Source organism: Orycteropus afer, unplaced genomic scaffold (genome assembly GCF_000298275.1).
Source record: "Orycteropus afer afer isolate SDZICR_OR568_19922 unplaced genomic scaffold, OryAfe1.0 scaffold00001, whole genome shotgun sequence".
NCBI classification, from domain to species: Eukaryota; Metazoa; Chordata; class Mammalia; order Tubulidentata; family Orycteropodidae; genus Orycteropus; species Orycteropus afer.
The window spans coordinates 30,533,040-30,554,265 of NW_006921588.1; the positions used below are offsets into that span (position 1 = coordinate 30,533,040).

Sequence of the window (21,226 nt, forward strand, 5' to 3'; positions counted from 1 at the left end):
TCCAAATTATTTTCTCTTCATCATTTTAGGGCCTGGAAATAAATACATAACACAGGATCATAATCACAGCAACTGTGCTTCACCCCAAGGCTGTAAACAATTAAATTTTCAAGTGACCTTAGGAGAAGATGGTCTACAATAGAAAGTTCAGACCATTCACATGAGACAAATGTCATCAGAGGGTTGTCTACAAAATATTTAGTACCTCATCCAGAACCTCGAGATTGACCAAATCATCTTCAAGGCAGTATTTTTCCGCATCCTCCACATGATAGGGTCTTCTGGTGTGCATTCTTTCATGCCTAGAAAGGATCAAGAAGGTGTAAGCATCAAGACAATAAATAATGTAGCAAAAAGTGAGCAAAGAGAATGGCTCTTTCAGAGTCTTATCACATGACAGGTTCAGAGACTTCAGGGACAGTGACAGGTAAAGGATGTTCAGTCCTGGCCCCCCAGTGCTCTCCCTGTCATTGTAGAGTTAACAGAGGTCAAGTGAGCTTCATAGCTCAGGCCTTCATTCTGCCACAGTGAGGAGTGTTACCAACTGGTCCATCTAATACTAATGTATACTTTTTTAAAATGCCAACCACAGTCTTTCCAGGAATAAATATCTCTTCACAATCCTTCCAGGAGCTCTGGTGGCATAGTACCTAAGGCACTTGACTGCTTACCAGAAGGCTGACAGTTCAAACCCACCAGCCACTCCTCGGAAGGAAGACTGGGCAATTTACTTTTGTAGAGGTACTACCTCAGAAACCCAAGGAGGGGTCACTATGAGTCAGATCCGACTCAATGGCACATAACAACAACAACAACAATCTTTCTGCTCAGAGGAATACAGTCCTCACTAGAGCATAACTACGAGTATCTTCATTCCCTTGAGGTACCCTTGTGCTAGTCACAAGGGCCACTACTGACTTTTTGAGAAATTTTTAAACACAGGAAATTGTTCAAAAAACTAAACTCACTGCCGTCAAGTCAATTCCAACTCATAGCAACCCCCTTTGGGTTCCCAAGGCAGTAAATCTTTATGGAAGTAGATTGCCCAGTCTTCCTTTTGCGGAGTGGCTGGTGGGCTTGAACCACCAACATTCTGGTTAGCAGTCAAATGTCGTAGGCACTACACCACCAGAGCTGAGAATAAAAATATAGTAAATATTGGAGAACTTATCATTGTTTACATTTTAACTTACTTGTTTGTCTGAAATCCCTTTGTGACTTGTGTACTTCCCCCTAAGGTGACCATTATTGGTGGTATCCTTTCAGTATATTTTAAAGTATTGGTCATACACATATATGTACCCATGAACAATATACCAGTTCCCTGTGTGTTTAATTATATCAATGATGCTATAAACTTGTTTCTTTCATTGAACATGGTGATTTTTTAAAACTAAGTATGAATACCTAGTTCATTCACTTCAATAACAGGATAATATCACATCATAGGAATATATAGCAACATACTTATCTAGTCCATGTTTATCAATATTTAGTCTGATTCAAAGTTTTTGCTATTAAAAATAATGTAGCACTCAATATCTTTACACACCTCTTTGTACACATATGACTTTCTCTTGGGTGGCATTGCTTACCAGGCATTGTAAAAACTGGGTTGGAAATCAATACCAATCCCCATTGGTGTACTAAAATATAGTCTTTAAGGTAAAATTATTTCAAGACCACAGTAGGCCTTCCTACTTCCATTCACAAACTCAGTGTGATACTAGGGAAAAGCACTGGCCTGGAAGTTAGGAGCTCTGGGTCCGAGTTTCAAGATTGTGAGTAACGTGGTGTGGGCCACTCAGCAAATCTCTTAACTGCCAGAATCTTAGTTACCCTCATCTGTGAGATAGAAGCACTCATGACTAGTCTATCAATCTCCCAGGTGGCTGTGGAAAGCAAATACAGTCATAGATATAAAAATACTTTGATTAAGGAAAAAGGGTTGACCAAATGTATCAAGTAGTATCCTTACAAATCCTAGTAAAAGTTGCAATCAACAATTTTCCAACCTTAACGCATAATTCAAAATACTGTTAATTAAAACAAAATCACATGTCAAATGTCCTTCTGGGTACTAGACCAGAAAAGGAGACACTATTGCTTGGCTCCTCTCTATCACCATTTATGCACACCATCATCAAAGCTATCGTTCTATCTAGCCAGGTTCCAGAAGTTTGTTTTGACTAAACGTTTTGCAGTAAGTACCATGTATGTACTCTTGATGTACACCCTGCTCCTTGCCACACACAGTTCACTAAAGTAGGAAATAAGGAAGAAACAAACTCAAATAGTTCTATATATTGAGTCCTGAGTTTATGGCACAATGAAATGGGCAAAGAAAACATGGGTTTTTTCTCTTTTTTGGCCTGTTAAATTTTATGCACTTGTTTCAACAGCACATATGCTTAAATTAAATTTCATTTCCCAATCCCTGTCATTGAGAGTTTTGAAGAGAATAAGAATGATATTAGTTACCTCCAGGGACAGAGCGGTTTCGCTGCTAGTTTATATAAAGGTCAAAATAGAAGAAAGCTTGGTTTTACTTAATGAGATCAAACTTGCACATATCCTAAGCTTTTGTTGTTGTTGTTCAAAGTTCATCATATAACAAAAATATGACAACACATTTTTAATGAAATTATTAACTTCTCATCATATTAAGTCCAGCTAGTTTATCTCCTTCCTGAATTCATCTTCTGTACTTGTGCGAATTAGCTAAATCAGAGTTTATTCTGCAAGTTATTTTACAAAGAGGATTAGGAGTTAAAAATCATCTACAGAACTGGTTCAGATGGAGTAAACACTCTTGACTCTGTCTCTCCCACTGAATGTTAATAATACTCTGGACAGAATATATGGAGAAACAATGTCAGTGTTCTGAAAATAGATGATAACAGGTGAATTGGGGAAGGAAATCAGAATTTGAAACACCAATGAAATACCACTGAATCAGTTTGATAAGTTTCCCAGAAGTTTTTCCTTCCAGTTACATGGATTCAAAGATAGCCTGAAACCTAAACTGTAATATAGGGATGTTGAGCTTCACACTGAATTACATTTTTACAGCCAACTGAAAAATGGAAGCACTGACAAAACCTCATTTATAATATTACAAATCGATGAACCCCAGCAGAAAGCTGTCACTTTCAGGGTGAACATGCATAATATGCTACCACCAGGATCAAAATTGGTATCATCTGAGCCTGCAGAAGATAGTCTAGATGCCAATCTATCTGTCTATCTCACAGATTTAACCTCCAGGATTCATGCAGATGCTGTCTGCAAAGCTAGATTTGATTTTCATATAAAATCTTCACCAATAATATATTATAAGCAACAAATAGTTTTTAAAAGATCTTGCCTGTTGCTATTAGTCATCTGTGACCCCTTTGCCTGATTACAGGCAATCAAAGTCTTATAATTATTTGCTCCCAAAATTGGAGCTGGAAGTCTAGGAGTAAATGCAGAGGCAAGATATTTCTACTCTAAAGACCATTTTATTTTCCAATCAGGAAAAAAGTTACCTTCCTTCTCCAACTAATGTTATTCTGACACTGCTGTATACTTTAGTTTGCTCTGTTGAGTATGGAGTTTGGAGGGTTCATTGAAGCGAGAGAGAACAACAACAAAAAAAAACTTTTTTATTCTTATTTTAATCTAGTCATTTTTTTCTTTACATTGTCTTAAACTTTACATATAATTAGGAAAAACATTATATTTTCTTATTTTAAATTGGAATTTGAGAAAATAAATTTGGTTTAATTTTTTCCCGATTTTCTTAAGAGATTTGTTGTCACTAGTAACTGCCAACTTAAATTCCTTTACATTAGCATGCTCCACCTAGTGCTTTACTTGGGAATAGCATGTATAATCAAATTTGCCTGAAAAATTCCTTGCATAATGGGAAAATACAGATCTCCAATGAAAAGATACTTGGACATTCCAAAGCTTAGAGGAATGGAGATACAGATAAATGAATGACTAAATAGCAAAAAACATTCTATTAAACCAAGAATATATAGTTTTAATGGCTCAAAAGACATTTTCACATTCTAGCAAAGTCCACCTTGCTTTCTTTACAAGTCTATAACTATGTTGGCTGCACAGCCTGGCTTCTCAGAAAAATGGGATTTGGGGGTTGACAGTTGCAGGGGAAGAGATCCAAAGCTCTGGATGATTCCTGGAATTTGGATTTGGTGTGGAGGGTGGGGTGGTGGGAGTGATAAGTACAGTTGGCCTTAGTTTTCAAGGATCAGGGAAAGGGGAAATTGGTATCTGAGTCCATAGCTCAAGCAAGGTAGAAATGAAGCAAATCTGAACTGACAAGTCCAAGGAAATGGGAGAGTGGGGAGTCAACACAAGATTTGAAGCATGACCAAGACAGCCAAAGACAAAAGCCAGGATTATCCTAAAACAACAGTGGCCACAGATGAGATGGGGCTTAGAGGGCTTTTATGGAATATCTCTGACCTCGACCACAAGTGGGAAAAGAACTTAGGTGTGCCAAACTAGTTCAGATATGGCAGGAGTTATTCTGATGGAATAAGTTACTGAAGTATTGCTGCCTTCACTATAACTTTAATCTTTGTCTGCATTATGATGAAAATCATTTCTATGTGAGTCCTCTTAGTATCCCAATATTGGGCCTAGACTTACACTCCTAGGAAGACAATTTATCACTTAGCACTAACGCTCTGCTGGAATCAAAAGTTTGAGGAGTGCCCTTTTCTGGGCAACAAGAATCAGTGAAACCAGCATAAAATTACATATTGATTCATTCACTCACTCAGAGAAAATAGGTAGACATATCAGATACTAACTATCTCAGGGTACAGATTTCTTTCTTTATTAAGAGGATATTTAACCTCTGCATGTCAAGCATTTTTAGGGCTTTATGAAGTAATCATTCAGGAGTCATTATTTACACAGGAACCCATCAGTGTAAGTGATATGTATGGTATGTGTGTGCAAACCTTTGCGCACAAAACAGGGAGGGAAGGATGCATGCTGGAGAAACCTCGGCAGTTAAGCAGTGAGCAATCTGTTTTAAAGGTCACTGCTGCAAGTTGAAAAGAAATAGAAAAGCTGAGGTCATTGTTTTAATCAGCCTCAGGCAAACTGCATGGGCAGAATCAAAATCCATTAAACAGAGCAGAAAAAAACCCAGCAACTTAATTCTGCCACCAAGTAATACATAGAGTAGACCCTTGGCATTTGAAGGTTTAACATTTGTGGTTTCAGTTAGTCCCAAGGCATCCTGCAGAGGCACGACATTCGACATTCGGAGTCTTGTAATTTACTGAGGCTCACAGCTGAGTCAGTGGCAAGAGGTTGGTGAGGAGGAGGGAACTGCTGCACTGCAAACCCCTTCCTTCTCCATTCACTTCCAGAGCGATTTTGCTCTTCTCTCAATGACTCTTGTGAAGTGATTAAAAAGCATGTTTTCAGTGCTACTTCGTTGAACTTTAATGGTGAAATGATATACCAGGTGATACTAATGAATTCAGGGATTTGCAAAATTGATTTGGGGAACAAGTCCTTTTGAAGGTCAAGGAAGGGGAGCTGACACAAAGGAAATGACCAAATTGTTTAAAAGTATCCCTGATAGATTAAATAATGATGTAGCCTCAGTTGTTCACAGAATTTTAGGGTTTTTATTCTCTATAAGAGAATAAGCCTTAGATTTACAATTGCTATTTTGTACCTGAATCAAATATATACCATGTGAAAATTACAAATTGCCAGAAAAACTTAAATCCCAACTGTTTCACCCACGTATTATAATCATCATCAGGTAATAGTTGCTTTTGTTGTTTGGTGCCTTAGAATAGGTTTCTAATCACAGAGACCAGACCAAATCTCAAAGGGAATGGTGCAGCTTCTTCACAGGTGCCCTTGCCATTGTCTATATACAGAGCTGGAAGCTCTGGTAGCATAGTGGCTAAGACACTTGCCTGCTAACCAGACGGCTGGCAGTTCAAACCCACCAGCCACTCCTTGGAAGGAAGGTTGGGCAATCCTACTTCCGTAGTGATACTGCCTCGGAAACCCAAGGAGGGGTCGCTATGAGTCGGGGCCGACTCGACGGCACATAACAACAACAACAACAACAAATATACAGAGCTAGGAGCTCTAGTGGGAGCTCTGGTAGCATAGTGGCTAAGACACTTGCCTGCTAACCAGACGGCTGGCGGTTCAAACCCACCAGCCACTCCTCGGAAGGAAGGTTGGGCAATCCTACTTCCGTAGTGATACTGCCTCGGAAACCCAAGGAGGGGTCGCTATGAGTCGGGGCCGACTCGACGGCACATAACAACAACAACAACAACAAATATACAGAGCTAGGAGCTCTAGTGGGAGCTCTGGTAGCATAGTGGCTAAGACACTTGCCTGCTAACCAGACGGCTGGCGGTTCAAACCCACCAGCCACTCCTCGGAAGGAAGGTTGGGCAATCCTACTTCCGTAGTGATACTGCCTCGGAAACCCAAGGAGGGGTCGCTATGAGTCGGGGCCGACTCGACGGCACATAACAACAACAACAAGGAGCTCTAGTAGCCTAGTGCCTAAGGCACTTGACTGCTAACCAGAAGACCGGTGTTCAAACCCCCCAGCCACTCCTTGGAAGGAAGGTTGGGAAATCTACTTCCATAGTGATATAGCCTCAGACACCCAAGGAAGGGTCGCTATAAGTCGGTTGACTTGACAGCACATAAAAACAACAATATATAGATAAAAAGGGAATGGGTCACATCCAGACACTACAAAGAAACAGCACTCAGAGGGGTAGAATGTTTAGTCCCAAGGATGTGAGACTGGGGGACTCACACCTCAAGCCCTTGTGCAGTTCCTGTTCCTCTGTCAACAGCCCCCCACCCCAGGTTCTCAGCTTTGTTCTTGAACACTTGTTCCATCTCATCACAATTGAAGTGCACTATTTGCCCCAACTCCACCTTCTATCCACTCACTAGAAGGGGTGGGGAAGATGTGTTATCCCAACCATTGTTCTCCCTAACCAATCTCTCTTTTAAATTCACAGCAACCTCTGACACCATCCCCCCACAACAGTCTTATTATCTGTAAAATTCCAGGACACACTCCTTCCAGTTAACACTTGACCCCCAGTTCTTTCTCCCTGCCACTTCCTCTGATGTTAGTCTCTGGTTTTCCCATCCCCCACCAATCATTTTGCAAATTCTTCTCACATGCTGATCTCAGGGTCAGAGATTCAACTCTTTAGACTCATTCAACTCTTTAGAAACTTTTATTTCTATTCCATCAACACAGTAATTTTTAAAACTATGTTTATCTATATACATTTACTTTAATCATTGGGCAATATTCCCAAACATCTCTCAAAAGTTCCCAAGATCTCAGTTCTGAAATTCTCCTCACCACAGCTTCTCATGCTCTTCATTGTAACTGCCAATCACCTGACCCAGACCCTTCCTACTTGCTAAGTCAATAAACTCCTTGTAACTTCACTTTCTTCCGTATCTCAAAGGACTCCGAGGATCTGCTCACTATTAACTATGACTCCTTTGCTCCCCTGTTCAACCATTAAAACCCAAAAACAAACTCACTGCTATTGAGTCGGATCTGACTCATAACAACCCCTCCTTGGGTTTCCAAGGCGGTATCACTACAGAAGTAGCTTGCCCAATCTTCCTTGAGAGGAGTGGTTGGTGGGTTTCAACCGCCAGCCTTCTGGTTAGCAGTCAAATACCTTAGGCACTAGGCCACCATCCATCTAAACCAACCTCCAGCCTAAAAAAGCTAGTATCTACTTTCTCTATTTCTACTCCAACAACAACTCCTAGTTGCTAGAGATAATGGATGGGAAATTTGGTGGTGGTGCTGGCACATTTTTCTGAGATTTTCTAGTGCCAAATGCTCTCTTGAATGCTTTGCATGGATTATCTTAAACATTGATTAACTTCACTACAACAGAACGCTATTCGATTTCAAGTTCCACCTGGACTTTCTGTGCTACTGAGTAATCATTATATCAATCCTTAATTGATTCTATCATAGTCTTCATAGTGTCTGTTTCAAAGATTAATAGTCCCCTAGAGTACACAGAAGGAGCTCTGGTGTCTTAGTGCCTAAGGCATTTGACTGCTAACTAGAAGGTTGGTGGTTCAAACCTGTCAGCCACTCCCCAGAAGGAAGAGTGGGCAATCTACTTCCGTAAAGATTTACTGCCTTGGAAACTCAAAGGGAGTTGCTATGAGTCAAAATCAACTGGATGGCAGTGAGTTTTTTTGTGAAAGTACACAGAACACTCCCATCTCTGAGGACAACTTGCTTAATTCTTTGGAAAGGTAAAGGCCATTCAACATGAATTTTCTCATAGTACTATCTCCCCCCTCAAATAGGCTGGGTCTCTTCATTTAACCACTCCTTGTATATTTCCTGTTTCAAAAGAAACTGAGTCACTAATAAAATTAATCTATTAGATGAGTTTTATTTAGGCAGAAGATTTACTAATCAGGTAGCACGTGTGGAAAGGTACTCTGCAAAGTATCAGCAACGACTGGCTTTTTATTGGCAAAATGAGGAAACAAAGAAGCCTATTTCTGTTTGGCTTATACAATTTACTATTGAAATGCTGCCAGGATTTCATTGGTCAATGATGGCAGAAGTGCTGTCAGAATCTCATTGGTCAACCAGGGTGGCTTGATTTACAAGAAAGCTAGGCTTAACTGCCAGTAAAGACAAATCTTGGGGGTATTTATTGTCTACTCCACCACTGACTCCATTTTTTCAAGCACTTGACTCCATTTTTATTTCATTTGACATCTGTTTTAGAGATTCTTTCTTTAAGACCAATCTTCCTCTTAGGTCCTTGATCCCACTCTTTCTTGCCTCCTGTGCCATGATCTCTTCTCTGCTCTACCTTCAGTGTTTCCCTCTACATAAAGATGTCTGCCTAAGTTTTTCCCAACCTTTAGCAACTGATTTCTTTCTACCCTATGGAAAGTACTAAAAGTGACAAGTCCTTGCCTTTGCAAGGACAGCAAAATAGTTTTCCCTGTAGACTATAAGGTCATTCCTTTACATCATCTCTTATAAGTAAACAATTCACTCCAGCTGGGGGTCTAGCACTATTTGGATCATTGAAAACTTCTACCTTAGGCAGAAAGCTGGAAGCTTTGCATAATACCTGGAAGTACTCAGTATTGCATTTGATGGATATGAAGGGGAAGCAGGCCTTCTAACTAGTTTTTGTCTCTTGGTGCAACTTCTGTTTCGTTGCACTGTGAACCACAGCAGAGAGGTAACCAATCTGTATAGGTCATGAGACACTTATCTTTTTCTCTAATCTCCCTCAGCCAATCTACAGTTAAGTCTTGTCAATTCCACAGTGTGTGTGTGTGTGTGTGTGTGTGAAGATATACACAGCAAAATACACAACAATAACTTCTACATGTACTATTTAGTGACATTGGTTTCATTCTTTAAGTTGTGTCACCTTTTCAATATCCTTTTCTGAATTGTTTCACTATCATTAATTAACACAACGCACTGCCCCCTAAGCGTCTCATCTAACCTTTTGAGTTACTGTCAAGTTGATCGCATATAGATAATTCTTTAAAAGAACATAAATGCTCAAAACAGACATTCTTTTCTATTTAAGCTAAACTTACTTGGTTTAAAGATGACTTCATGGGATAGTTTTAGTTTACGATTTAAAGATTTCCTCAGGACAATAGTTGTTTTATTTTTTGGAGGGGAGAGAGTTCACTCAGCCTCAATGGCTCCAGAACCTCTGTACTCCATAAGAAGTTGAAGTTATATTCCACATATTTCCCCTTTTCAATCAAGATTCTTCTACAGAATCTTTGATTAAAATGTTCAGGAATGGTAAGGTGCCATTAAGATTTTCTGGTCTACTAGCAAAAGAGGCACCTGTTCATTGAGGCAATGAGATATAGACAACACAATTATCTTAATGGCTTTCACCATTTGTAATTGCCATGATTGGCTCACTCATATCGCTGCCTCCAGCTTTGCCCCTTCCATTCCTTTCTCTACACTGCAATCAGAGCAAACTTCCTGGGACATTTCCCTGCTTGAAACCCTTTAGAGACTTCCTAGTGTCAAGGGAACAGATCCAAGCTCCTCAAGCTCATCATCACCAGGCCCCTGCCAACCCTTGCCTCTCCATCCCATCTGTCCCATGCCACTTTCTGGCCATTCCAACTACTTCTCCACAAAATTCCCCACGCTCTCTCCAGCCTCTGTGCCTTTGTCCTTTGCTCATTCTGCCCCCTGTTCCTAGACACTCCTCTTTCCTGACTGTCTTCTATTTGCTCTTCAGAGCAGTTCAAGCACTATCTTCCCAGCAAGCCTAGGAGGCCTTCCGCAGCCATCCCAGCCCCAGGTTGGTTTAGGTGCCTTTCCCAGGTGCTCTTTTATCCCAGGCATTCCTTTATCCAGGCACTTTTCATGCTGAGCTGTTCTCATCTGATTCTTGACTATATCACACACTAGACTACTAGCTCTTTATCAAGAACTGTATCTGCTTTGTCTTTGTAGTCCCTGCCTGTGTTCAGCACAGGACCTGACACATACATGTATATAAAGGTCTCTTGGATGAATACATGAATATATTAGATTTTGAATAACAGAAATTGATATTTTAGTCATTCATTGGTACCTCAGTACTGTTTATTTTCATGATATTGTACAATAAGCAAATACAGATGAATTTGCACAGATTAAGGCCAAAAGGCAGCTAGTGTTTAAAAGAAATAGAGAGCTCTTAATTAAATAAAACATATGTGCTATTTCTGCTACTACTGCTTGCTAACATTCATTGAAAGCTAATTCTGACTCAAGTACTATTCTAAGCATTTTACATGTACTGACTAACTTAACCTTCAAGACATCTCCATTTTGTAGATGAAGAAACAAAGGCACAGAGAGGTTAAACAAGTTGTCCAGTAAGTGGCTGAGCTGGAATTCAAAACTGGCAGAGCCAGTGGCTTTAATCAATGCACCATATTGCCTAGGTGGCTATAATTATACAGGAAAACAAGGAGTATATTGGTTTTACTCATTGATACCTTAACCTCAGTTTTCTTTGTTTTTTTATTCCACCTTAATTTGGAAACCTCCAATTTTAAATATATTGAGTTACTAACATTAAATGAGGAGCTCTGGTAGCGTAGTGCCTAAGGCACTTGACTGCTAACCAAAAAGCTGGCTGTTCGAACTCACCAGCCATTCCTTGGAAGGAAGGTTATGCAATTTACTTCTGTAGTGATACTGCCTCAGAAAGCCAAGGAGGGGTCACTATGAGTTGGGTCCGACTTGACAGCACTTAACAACAACAATAATATTAAATGAGGAGCTCTGGTGGTGTAGTACCTAAGGCACTTGACTGCTAACCAGAAGGCTGGTAGTTCAAACCCACCAGCCACTCCTCAGAAGGAAGGTTGGGCAATCTACTTCCGTAGTGATACCGCCTCGGAAACCCAAGGAGGGGTCACTCTGAGTCAGGTCAACTCCATGGCACACAACAACATCAACAACATTAAATGGCATTTGAGTCTTTTGTTGTTTCTCAGAATTTTTCCTGATGAGCTTAAAAAAACATCTTCATCACCAACTCCTGGCCAAGAGTTGGTTACTAAGAGGAAGTAATGGTACAGTAGTAGATGGGAGTTTAAGAGTCAATTATATGTGCAGTGTTTCCTTTGGAATTAATTTTCCCACATCCTAAGGATGTGGCTGTTTAAAGTTTTGGTACTTATTTGTGAGCTTGTATTTTTTTTTTTTTTTTAATGACTTTTCAAAGAAATACAAACTACTGAGTGAAACTGAAGATGACAGAGACGCTGTGAGAAGCCTTTGCCATCATAGGAGGTGTTTGACATCAAAGGAGTTAACAAAGAGAAAGAGAAGATAGAGAAAAGGAATGAGAGAGCCTGCAGTCTGAGTCGCAATTTTCTACGGTAAAAAGAGAAAGATTTTTTAAAAGGCGAATCTAGGCAAAATCAGGCAAATGTGAAAGGCTGGGAACTTCACAGACTCGGACTGGAAATTACTCCATCACAGACCTGGAAACAGAGACGAGGAGAAGATGCCTGGTTTGATATGCATCATTTAAGTGTTGGGGGAGGTTGTGTTTGGTGTACATTTTATTTTACTTTTTGGTGGCAGTAGGAGAGAGGGAGGGTGATGATAGGGGGAAGGTTTAGTAACAAAAGCAGGGGAGGGAAAGAGACTGAGGTTCCTGGGGCATTAAGTACAGGTTCCTAATGCTTCAAAAATGCTCCAAGTCACAAAAATTTCTCTGCATTTATTTCTCTACCCTACATACACAACAACAACAACATACTCAAGCCATAGAAATAGAAATGGCAGTAGAAAAAGGAGGAAGAAAATTGAGCCATCCAAAAAGGAAGTTGTTTGGAGGTAGGGAATCAGCAAGACATGTTGTTGTTGTTATGTGCGTTAGAGTCAGCCTTGACTCATAGCGACCTCTCCTTGGGTTTCAAGGCAGTATCACTAGGGAAGTAGATTACCCAACCTTCCTTCCGAGGAGTGGCTGGTAGATTTGAACCGCCAGTCAAGTGTTTTAGGCACTATGCTACCAGAGCTCCTTCAGCAAGACATAGTCACCTTGAAACTACACCCCCAGCACCAAGTGTTCTGACGCCAATATTTGGCTTTTTGATTTGTAAACAGTTTCCTGCAGAATACATAAATAATTCCAGAACTTGTGAATTGTGGTATTTTATTTTATTCACCTCTGGTACTTCAAATGCTCTTTTAATAATAATCAACTGGAGCTTATCTGCAACCCAGTCAGTTTTATAAAACCAAATAATTGCTGAGCAGAGGGAAGCAGGTTTATTGGCATTAAAAAAAAATACACAAATTTTTAAAGAGAAATTCTGCCACCCTCTGGACAAAACACCAAAGCGCTATTTCTTGTAGACCACCACAGAATACTGTTTCATGCAATTACCACTGAAAATAAATATTTACTTAAAAAAAAATCTATCCTTAAAATAAAAAGGGAAATTTCAGTTGCTTTAAAAAGATAGCAGAGACAATATCTTGAGGATGGGAGGGAGAGTAATTTAAAAATGCTAAATTACCTCTAAGAAATTTTTAACTAAAGAGGAAACTATCAGAGCACATAGGAGAAAACATCTCCAACACTTGCCTCTGACTCTTTCTGAAATCACTTTACAGCCTACATTTCTGTTCTCTGGTCTGCAACCATAGTGTTTTCATATGATCTCAGCCGTAGCTGCTTTCCTACAGTTACCTTTACTGGTAATAAATTCATGTTTACTCAATATAAACGTATGTATTTTATTATTACTATTATTTTTAATGACAGCTAACACCACAAGGGCAGAGTGAGATTTCCAATTTCTACCACGGTTGAGAAATTAGCCATAAAGCACAAATGGGCAGCTTGTTTCCAAAGCTCTTTTGCTCTCATCCACTAGGCTTGGAGGACTTAACATAATGTCGGTGAAACTCTCAAAAGTGCAGGGATATGAAATTAGCAGTAGTAACGCTGGGAAAATCAAAACATATGACATACTGTATTTATAAATAAAAGAAGTAGGAAGACGCTGAGTACAGTACCTGGTTTTAACAACAGGGTTTAGATGCTTCTGGTCTCGGAGGACCTTGGCTAGTTGTTTTTGCAGAAACAAAACCTTCCCGTGGGCTCCTTTAATAAACGGGTGGTCGAGAAGATGTGTGACAGAAGGCCGCTTTTCAAAATCCTTAATAAGACACCTGTTTGTGAAAAAAATCAACAAAGAATCTGAAGGGTCGTTCTAGCAATCCCATCTTTCTGTGAACGGGAGAGGAGACTAGAAAGCTCATTTATAAAACCTGATCATTAACTTTGCAGAGTCGTTTCTTTATTAATATGTGCCACAAAATAGAAAACAAACAAAAAACCTCTCTATTAGCTGGATTAATTAAAACATTAGAAATCTCTTTTATTTGGTTTTACTGAAAGTAAATATTGAAAACAGCATCGATTTTTACCACTAGTTTAATTTGTAGTACTCAAAAGACTGAAAGAAGAGACTGGTCAGACTGAATTTTCTGTCTGAATTTCCATTACGGACAAATGTTTTCAATGGAGTAAAAGTTAATTGGTCTATTTATTTTAGACCTAATTAGAATTAAATATTATCACCTCAATTAAAACCCAACATATGAAATATTGCATTATTTGGGGAAAATACATTTAGAGTTTGCAAAGAAAGAAACCAATCACAAAGAACCACACAGAGAAAGCTCACCACCTTGATTTCTAATGTCAGAAAAGCCTCAGAACAGGGAAGTGACTGAAATATAAATCAGATGAATTGGAATAGGATTATGCAAACAAAGCCCAAAATGTCCATTGAAAATGGCAAAAATCAAATTGCATTTAAACTCCTCTGTGGTTAATTGGTTAAAACAGCACCGGTATAACCACATTCTGTTTCAGATTCGATGCCCTTTTTAAAGAAAACACTGATCTAATAAATTTTCCTACCTGCTCTGTGTTATTAAAGATGATTTTGACACAAGGAAATTTCTAGTGAAATTGAATCTGAAGCCTGCCTACCTACCCCTCCAATTACCATTGCATTTCCATTCTGAGTTGCCTTTGGCAGGAGGAAGAAATTTCAACATCAGCCCTTGTAAGTGATCAGGCTTGAGCTCACATTGGTGACTTATGATAACTGTGGGATACCATTCTGCTCGCTACATGAAATTAAACTTTCCAGTTTTCCCAATAATGACATGCCAGCAAATCTAAAACACAATAGAGTTCACAAAATGAAATGCATTGACAAATGAAAAAAGGTTCAGCCTCACCTTGATTTTTTTTTTCTGGACATTCAAGCAGAGTTCCTTAAACAATCTTCAGCCATTAAATTTACAAAGAAGTTTTAACCTATGTGGTTTTTCATCTAAACCACTTTCATAGCCCTCACCTTCCAGTCCTGAGAAGATATTCAGTGAACTTTCCAGTCAGTCTGCTTTAGAATTCATTCTAAGGATTCCCTATCTATTGGAACTGGAGCTTTCAGCTAGAAAAACCAACAGAACCTAAATTATCTCTATTCTGCTGCCTGCGTGACTATAAATGCCACCCTTGCTTTGGCACAGGAAGAAATCAATCATTTGACTTTTATAGGTTCAGGAGCCTTTTGTCTAATCTATTATTTTTCTTACCAAAACTTAAAAAAAAAAAAAAAAATCAGTGCACATGCTTTAAAAATACTGCACTCATGTCTCTACATCTGCAATCTGCCCTGGGTTCCATGTACATTCATCTGTATATGTGACTCTCAAAGGAAAGTAAATGCTAATAACGATATTTCCTAGAGCACCTGAAAAAAACGAACCCAAGAGGTAGTTAGATCATCAGTAAAACAGGTACGCGGCCTCTACTCCAAGCCTGAGGGATGATGCACAAAACCTTCTGAAACAAAACTCGTCTAAGTCCTCTGAGAGCTCCTACTGAAGATGGACATGGTAGTCTTACACATCTTCTGGGCTACAGGAGGGAATGGGTAGGATGGGAATTCAGGAACCACTGAATCCTACATGTAAGCCTGCCTGGGGACCTTGGGCAGATGATGTTATGTCTACTACTCATCACAAAATAAACATACCCATACAGAAATATTTCTCCAACTATGGAAGATGGATTCTTAATAAGTTTTCCAATGGAATATTTTTCCCCACTCCACGTTTTGTTTCTTTCCTTTTATTACTATTATTGCTTCTTCCTGCTTTAGTTTCATTGACTGTTGGAGCTTCATCTGTGTACTGGTAATGCTTGGTGGAAAAGGAGGAAAGAGTAAGAGGTCCAGGACAACTGGAACTCTGAACCACTGGGTAACTAATGCTAACACTTCAAATGAGTAAAATCTCAGGGCTGAGACTGAAGGTGGGAGGTGTGGCAATTAATAAAAAATCTAGAGCATGTGAATGGGAATGTGGGCTGGAGGTGCCTTTACTTTCCTTCTCACAATAGGTGCCTTGGGACAGTTCCTAGGTAGGCCTGAACACAAAGTCCTTCTGCTACTTCACTAATTAAGTTCCTTCACTAGGGTTTGAGAAAGATGGGGAAACATATTCCAGCCTTTTAAAAATCAGTCTCAACTGGAATCTTGGGAAGCAATTAGAGGTGTTATATCTTATTTCCAATGTTAGCATCCAGTGTGGAAAACAAAGTTATCAACAAGGATGCAAGATCATTTGGTATTCTGGAAACAGTGTCTCTCGAGACCACACAAGTGGTAAGAAATGGGATCTAATTAATAAAGTGAGAGAATCAGACAAGGAAGGAACTAACAAGTGCATCTGTTGTCTCTTGAAGATTCAAACATGATGATGGGCAATCCACTCTTCAGAAGCAATGATCAAGGGGATCTGTTAGTTCTTTCAGTGACACTGAGTAGGATGCATCCATGCTGTAGGATCAGCAAAACTGAAACTTGAGTGTGTACGGGAAGAATGCTAAGTAGAGTTGTGACCTATCCGATTGCATTGGAGGATTTTTAGAAGGGCATGAAGACCTTAAGAGTCGAGCCTTATTCTAAAACACTCTTAAAAATTTTTTTCTCATAGAAAGTAATGACCCAAAACTGAATGATGATTTCATTGATAAATAGAGTAAATAATGATAGAGTTCTACCTTAGAAGCAAACATACAAAGATATGGCTAAAAGTCATGTATTACTAGATATCAGGGTATAGGATCCTATCATTTAATTTATTCAGCCAACATTTATTGCGCTGCACAATTTTTAACCAAAGTAAATCAATTAATAAAGAATTAAGACCCTTTTCTCAAGGTTCTGCAATCTGATTGGAAAGGCAGAAGGACAAGAGAAACATAAGAAATAGCAAAAGCCAGTGTCTGCTTATATATTTAGGATACGAAATGAAAACACAAAAGCATGCAGAAGTACAGGAATTGAGACTTTCTATTCTAGCCCCTTCTTTTAAAAGGTGAGGAAACTGAGGTCACATCCTGATAACAAGGAGGCCAATCCCCAACTCCATCAGGGGAACCCTTTCTACTCTGCTCTGTTTGTTAATAACAACACAGATTCAACGTGCAAAATAATATTGAGGTGGAAGAGGGGAGAGATATTCTGGCCAGGGAAGGCTTCCTAGAGCTCGGTCTTGGGGGGAAGTTTTGGAACTAAATTGAACTAACCTGGTGGAGGAGAGGTAAAGGCATTTCAAGACTGGGGACCATATTAGTGATGCAAGGACTGAGACTAGGCAGGCTGTGTAGACAGATACTCAGGAGGCCACCAGGACATTCATCTTTACCTTCTAAGCTGCTTCCTCTGGACACCCAAAAACAATTATTTGCCTTACTAACTTTAACTAGGGTATGCTCTTTATTGCTGAAGACTTTGCAATTGGTGCTAAACATTCATACTGTTTAAATTTGTCAGTCCATCCTTTCCATTTTATTCTCTTTCCAGGCAGAGATTTACTGGATAAAGACGTGACTGATTGCCAAGATCCTTAGAACTCCTGGCAGTCTCCATGTGCTTCTTAAAAGCAAGATATGTTTCTCTAACCTGACTGGGATAACAAACATGTGAAACTAAACAAATTTTGCTTATTCATTTCACCAGTACTTAGTAAACCAAGAATTACAAATTCCGGATACAGACTATTTCTCCCCTGAATGGTTTTTACAAGAGAATACATAAAGTTGAACTCTGTATGGAAAATGGATGCCATGGGAGGTGAGTTGGGTGAAACACTAGACACATAAGATATTCCACTGGAAAAAAAAAAAAAAAAAGTACTTTCCTGATCAAAAGTTTGGGAAACAATGGTCATTCGTCAAACCACATAAGTTTGGAGTTTTATAATGTACATGAGCACACTGAATTGGGGCAAAGAAAATAGTTTAATTTTGTTTAAATCTGTGTCCAAACTTATTTGGCCACAGATCCTTTTTTTTTTTTTTTCCTTTTTTGTATTACTGGAACCAGTGCCCCTACAAATGGTATCCTTGGGAGCTTTTGTAAGAACTCAGTGTTATGTTTTCAGCACGGGTAGCAGAGTTCTCCTTTCAGCTAATTGTCAGCACATATGAAACACCTTGTAGGCTCTTGTTTCCGCAGTAGACACAGTGTCCCCAGCTAGGGAAATACATTCCTTGATCTCAATTCTGGAATCCCTGGGTGACATAAAAGGTTAACATGCTCAGCTGCTAACCAAAAGGTTGGAGGTTTGAGGCCACCCAGAGGCACCTCAGAAGAAAGGCCTGGTAATCTACTTCCAAACAATCAGCCACTGAAAAACCCTCTGAGCACGGTTCTGCTCTGGCACAAAGGGGGTCACACACAGTCAACAGCACCTGAATGGACCTCAATTCTTCCCAAAGTCTTTTCCTGTGGAAAAAATAAAGTGAACAAGGACTAGATTTAGGGATACTACTTTTTTCCCAAAGTCATAAGTAATTCTTTCATTTTTCAAAATAATTTTTTTTAAAAATCTGGATTTAGGAGTGGTTGTCTCTATCCAAGAGAAAAAACAAATGAGCAACAAATGTAAAATGGCCATGAGATATATGTAAGAGACGTGAATTAACAAAACAATGGTAGGTGGTTTGAATATGATAGAAAAGTATACCAGAAGAAAAAGGAAACTAATTTCAGCCTTGAAGGAAGTCAATCCATTACTTAATTTGAAATTCTAGTACCTTCCATCATGCTTTCTTGGCTAAAGATTAATTCACAGAATTCATTAGTGTCACCACATTAAACACAGGTTGTTGCAGCCATTTACTGCAAGGCTCCCAGCCTGGCTTCTGCCAGAAACAAGGGAAAAAGAAACATTTCTTAGCAAGAAGCAAGGTCAGGTTCCTGCGTTGGGCTCTCTGGAGCTGGCCTTGCCTGCCTACTCTGCTTCCCAGATGATAACACTGTCGAGACACAAACACTCCATGGCTGTAAACTGCCATTTCATAACAACAAAATCAGATGCCTCCAAGGGGGAGATAGTTATCAAGAGTTGTGGACAAATATTTCCCTACGAATACAAGGCACTTAGGAAAAAAGGTGAAAATTCAAAGTACTGGTGAACTTGCTAAGAAAAACATGTGCATGAGCGATCTCATTCCACACATTAGAGTAAAACCACAGAGCTCTGGTAGCATAGTGCCTAAAGCACTTGGCTCCTTACCAGAAGGCTGGCAGTTCAAACCCACCAGCCACTCCTCAGAAGGAAGGTTGGGCAATCTACTTTCCTAGTGATACTGCCTCAGAAACACAAGGAGGGGTTGCTCTAAGTTGAGTCTGACTTGACAGCACATAACAACAACAACAAAGGGCAAAACTCAGGATTTCTATCTCTTATCACTGGTTTGTTTTGTTTTGTTTTTAATATTCTCTCTTCTCTACATTCTGCTTTTTTCTTGTTGGCTTGCTGTGGATTTTTTTTTTTTTTCCCAATCATTAGAATTTATAATTGAATAAATAAAACTTAAAGCAATGTACCATTCTCACCTATCAAATGGGGGAAAAAAAGAAGATTTTAAAATTCAGTTTTGGAGAGGAGTTAGATAACAGACATTCTCTCAAATACTGCAGGTGAGTGTTGAAATTCATAAAAAGTTCTGAAAAACTCTTTGGAAATATGTTTAAATCATCTTAATAATGTGTGTAAGCTTTGACTCAAAAATGCAAAATCTATTATTTTAATTAATTGGCTGAGAGTATAATCAAAGATATTTTTAAAAAACAATTTCACTTACAGGTTTTTTTTTAAATCTAGTTACAAATGACAGACACCCAATACAAAAATATTTAAGCAAAATAAGAGAATTCATTGGCTAGGAGAACCCAAAAGTTGGAAAAACTGAGCTAGAGAAGGCAGGGTGCATTTGGGTCTTGGAAGCAGTTGGAATCAGAATTTGGAAGTGGCCTGATCTTCCTATCTCTCTAACCTACTGCTCTCTGAGATTTTTTTTTTTTTTTAGGGCAGACTGGCTTTTTACCATGTTGGGAAATATGCCCATTGGTCCAGTAGGCTTTATCAACAAAAAAAACAACTGACTAATCTCAAAACCTGAGTTCTGATTAAAAAAAAATTCTATGGAAAACTTAAGGCCCAACTAGGATCAGATGCTTACCCATGGAATGGTCAGTTTAAGTGGTGACAATTGACATGTGTTGGTTCAGGGGCCCATATCAGACAGATTGTGGCCAAAGTGGTGAGGAAGTAACACAACAGCTTCTACCCCAACCACGTAGCCTGGGAGGTTGTTGTAGTGACTACGCAGGCAACCCCATAGATATCTAGCCATAAGGAAATTTTGTTTTTTCCATTTGTTAAACTAAACACTATCTATGCACTGCTGTTGATTCTGACTCATGATGTCCCCTTGTGTGTCAGAATTATATTTTTCAAGTATGAAAACAGGATTTTTCAATGAGTGTGATCCTTTGGAAATAGATCACCAGGGCTTTCTTCCCAGGTGCCTCATGCTGGATTAGCAGCTGAGCACTTCAATCGTTGGCACCACCAAGCGGCTCTGACTTCTTTATAGCGAAGGGCAAGTGTTCTTCTCTAATATGCTGACCTCCACCCACTATTCCAGTTTAGAATCGTGATAATTCACCAGGAAACTGTTAACCTATTGATCATGCTCACATTGAACAAATGTCAGTTGAGCACATACCATGTAGTAGGACTGTGTTTGGTGCTGATAAGCATATTGAAGGGTGCAGGAGCCACTCATTCCTGTGTCGAATATCACCCCGAATAGCCTCCTATCCAAATCCCCACCCCTAGCAATTGAATGCTGAAATACTGATAGCTGTGGTTTTTTGTTGTTGTTGTTGTTGTTTTGGTAAACTTGTACACCAAATTCCTTCTGGTCTGAAGTCATCTGTTGATGAGCATGTCATAGTAGACAGAATCAAGAGCTTTGCAAAGTTCAAGCTCTATTACATCTATTTCATCCTCTGATCTACCAGGCCTGGCACTCTGTTTTAGAAGGAAATTGAATGGTTCTGACAAGACTGTTCTTCACAAAGCAACGTTAATTGTTACCTACTACTCCGTGATAGTATGGGTGTTTGCAAATTGATTTTTTTGATGATTTGTTCTAGTATTTTCCAGGTATAAAAACTAAACTGACTGCTCTATGATTTTCAGGGCTGTCCCTTTCTCTGTTTCAAATATACATCTTAT

The 21,226-nt window shown here is 39.3% G+C and overlaps 1 protein-coding gene across 1 annotated transcript in view; it reads right to left on the reverse strand.

The window, feature by feature from the left end:
* Positions 1–21,226, reverse strand: part of MYO3B (myosin IIIB) — a 517,685-nt gene that overhangs the window by 312,610 nt on the left and 183,849 nt on the right. The window contains exons 9-10 of the mRNA XM_007944671.2: positions 13,622–13,777; positions 206–302 (exon numbers count right to left, since the gene is read on the reverse strand). Coding sequence (XP_007942862.2) covers positions 206–302; positions 13,622–13,777 — 253 coding nt within the window. The remainder of the gene's footprint in view (positions 1–205; positions 303–13,621; positions 13,778–21,226) is intronic.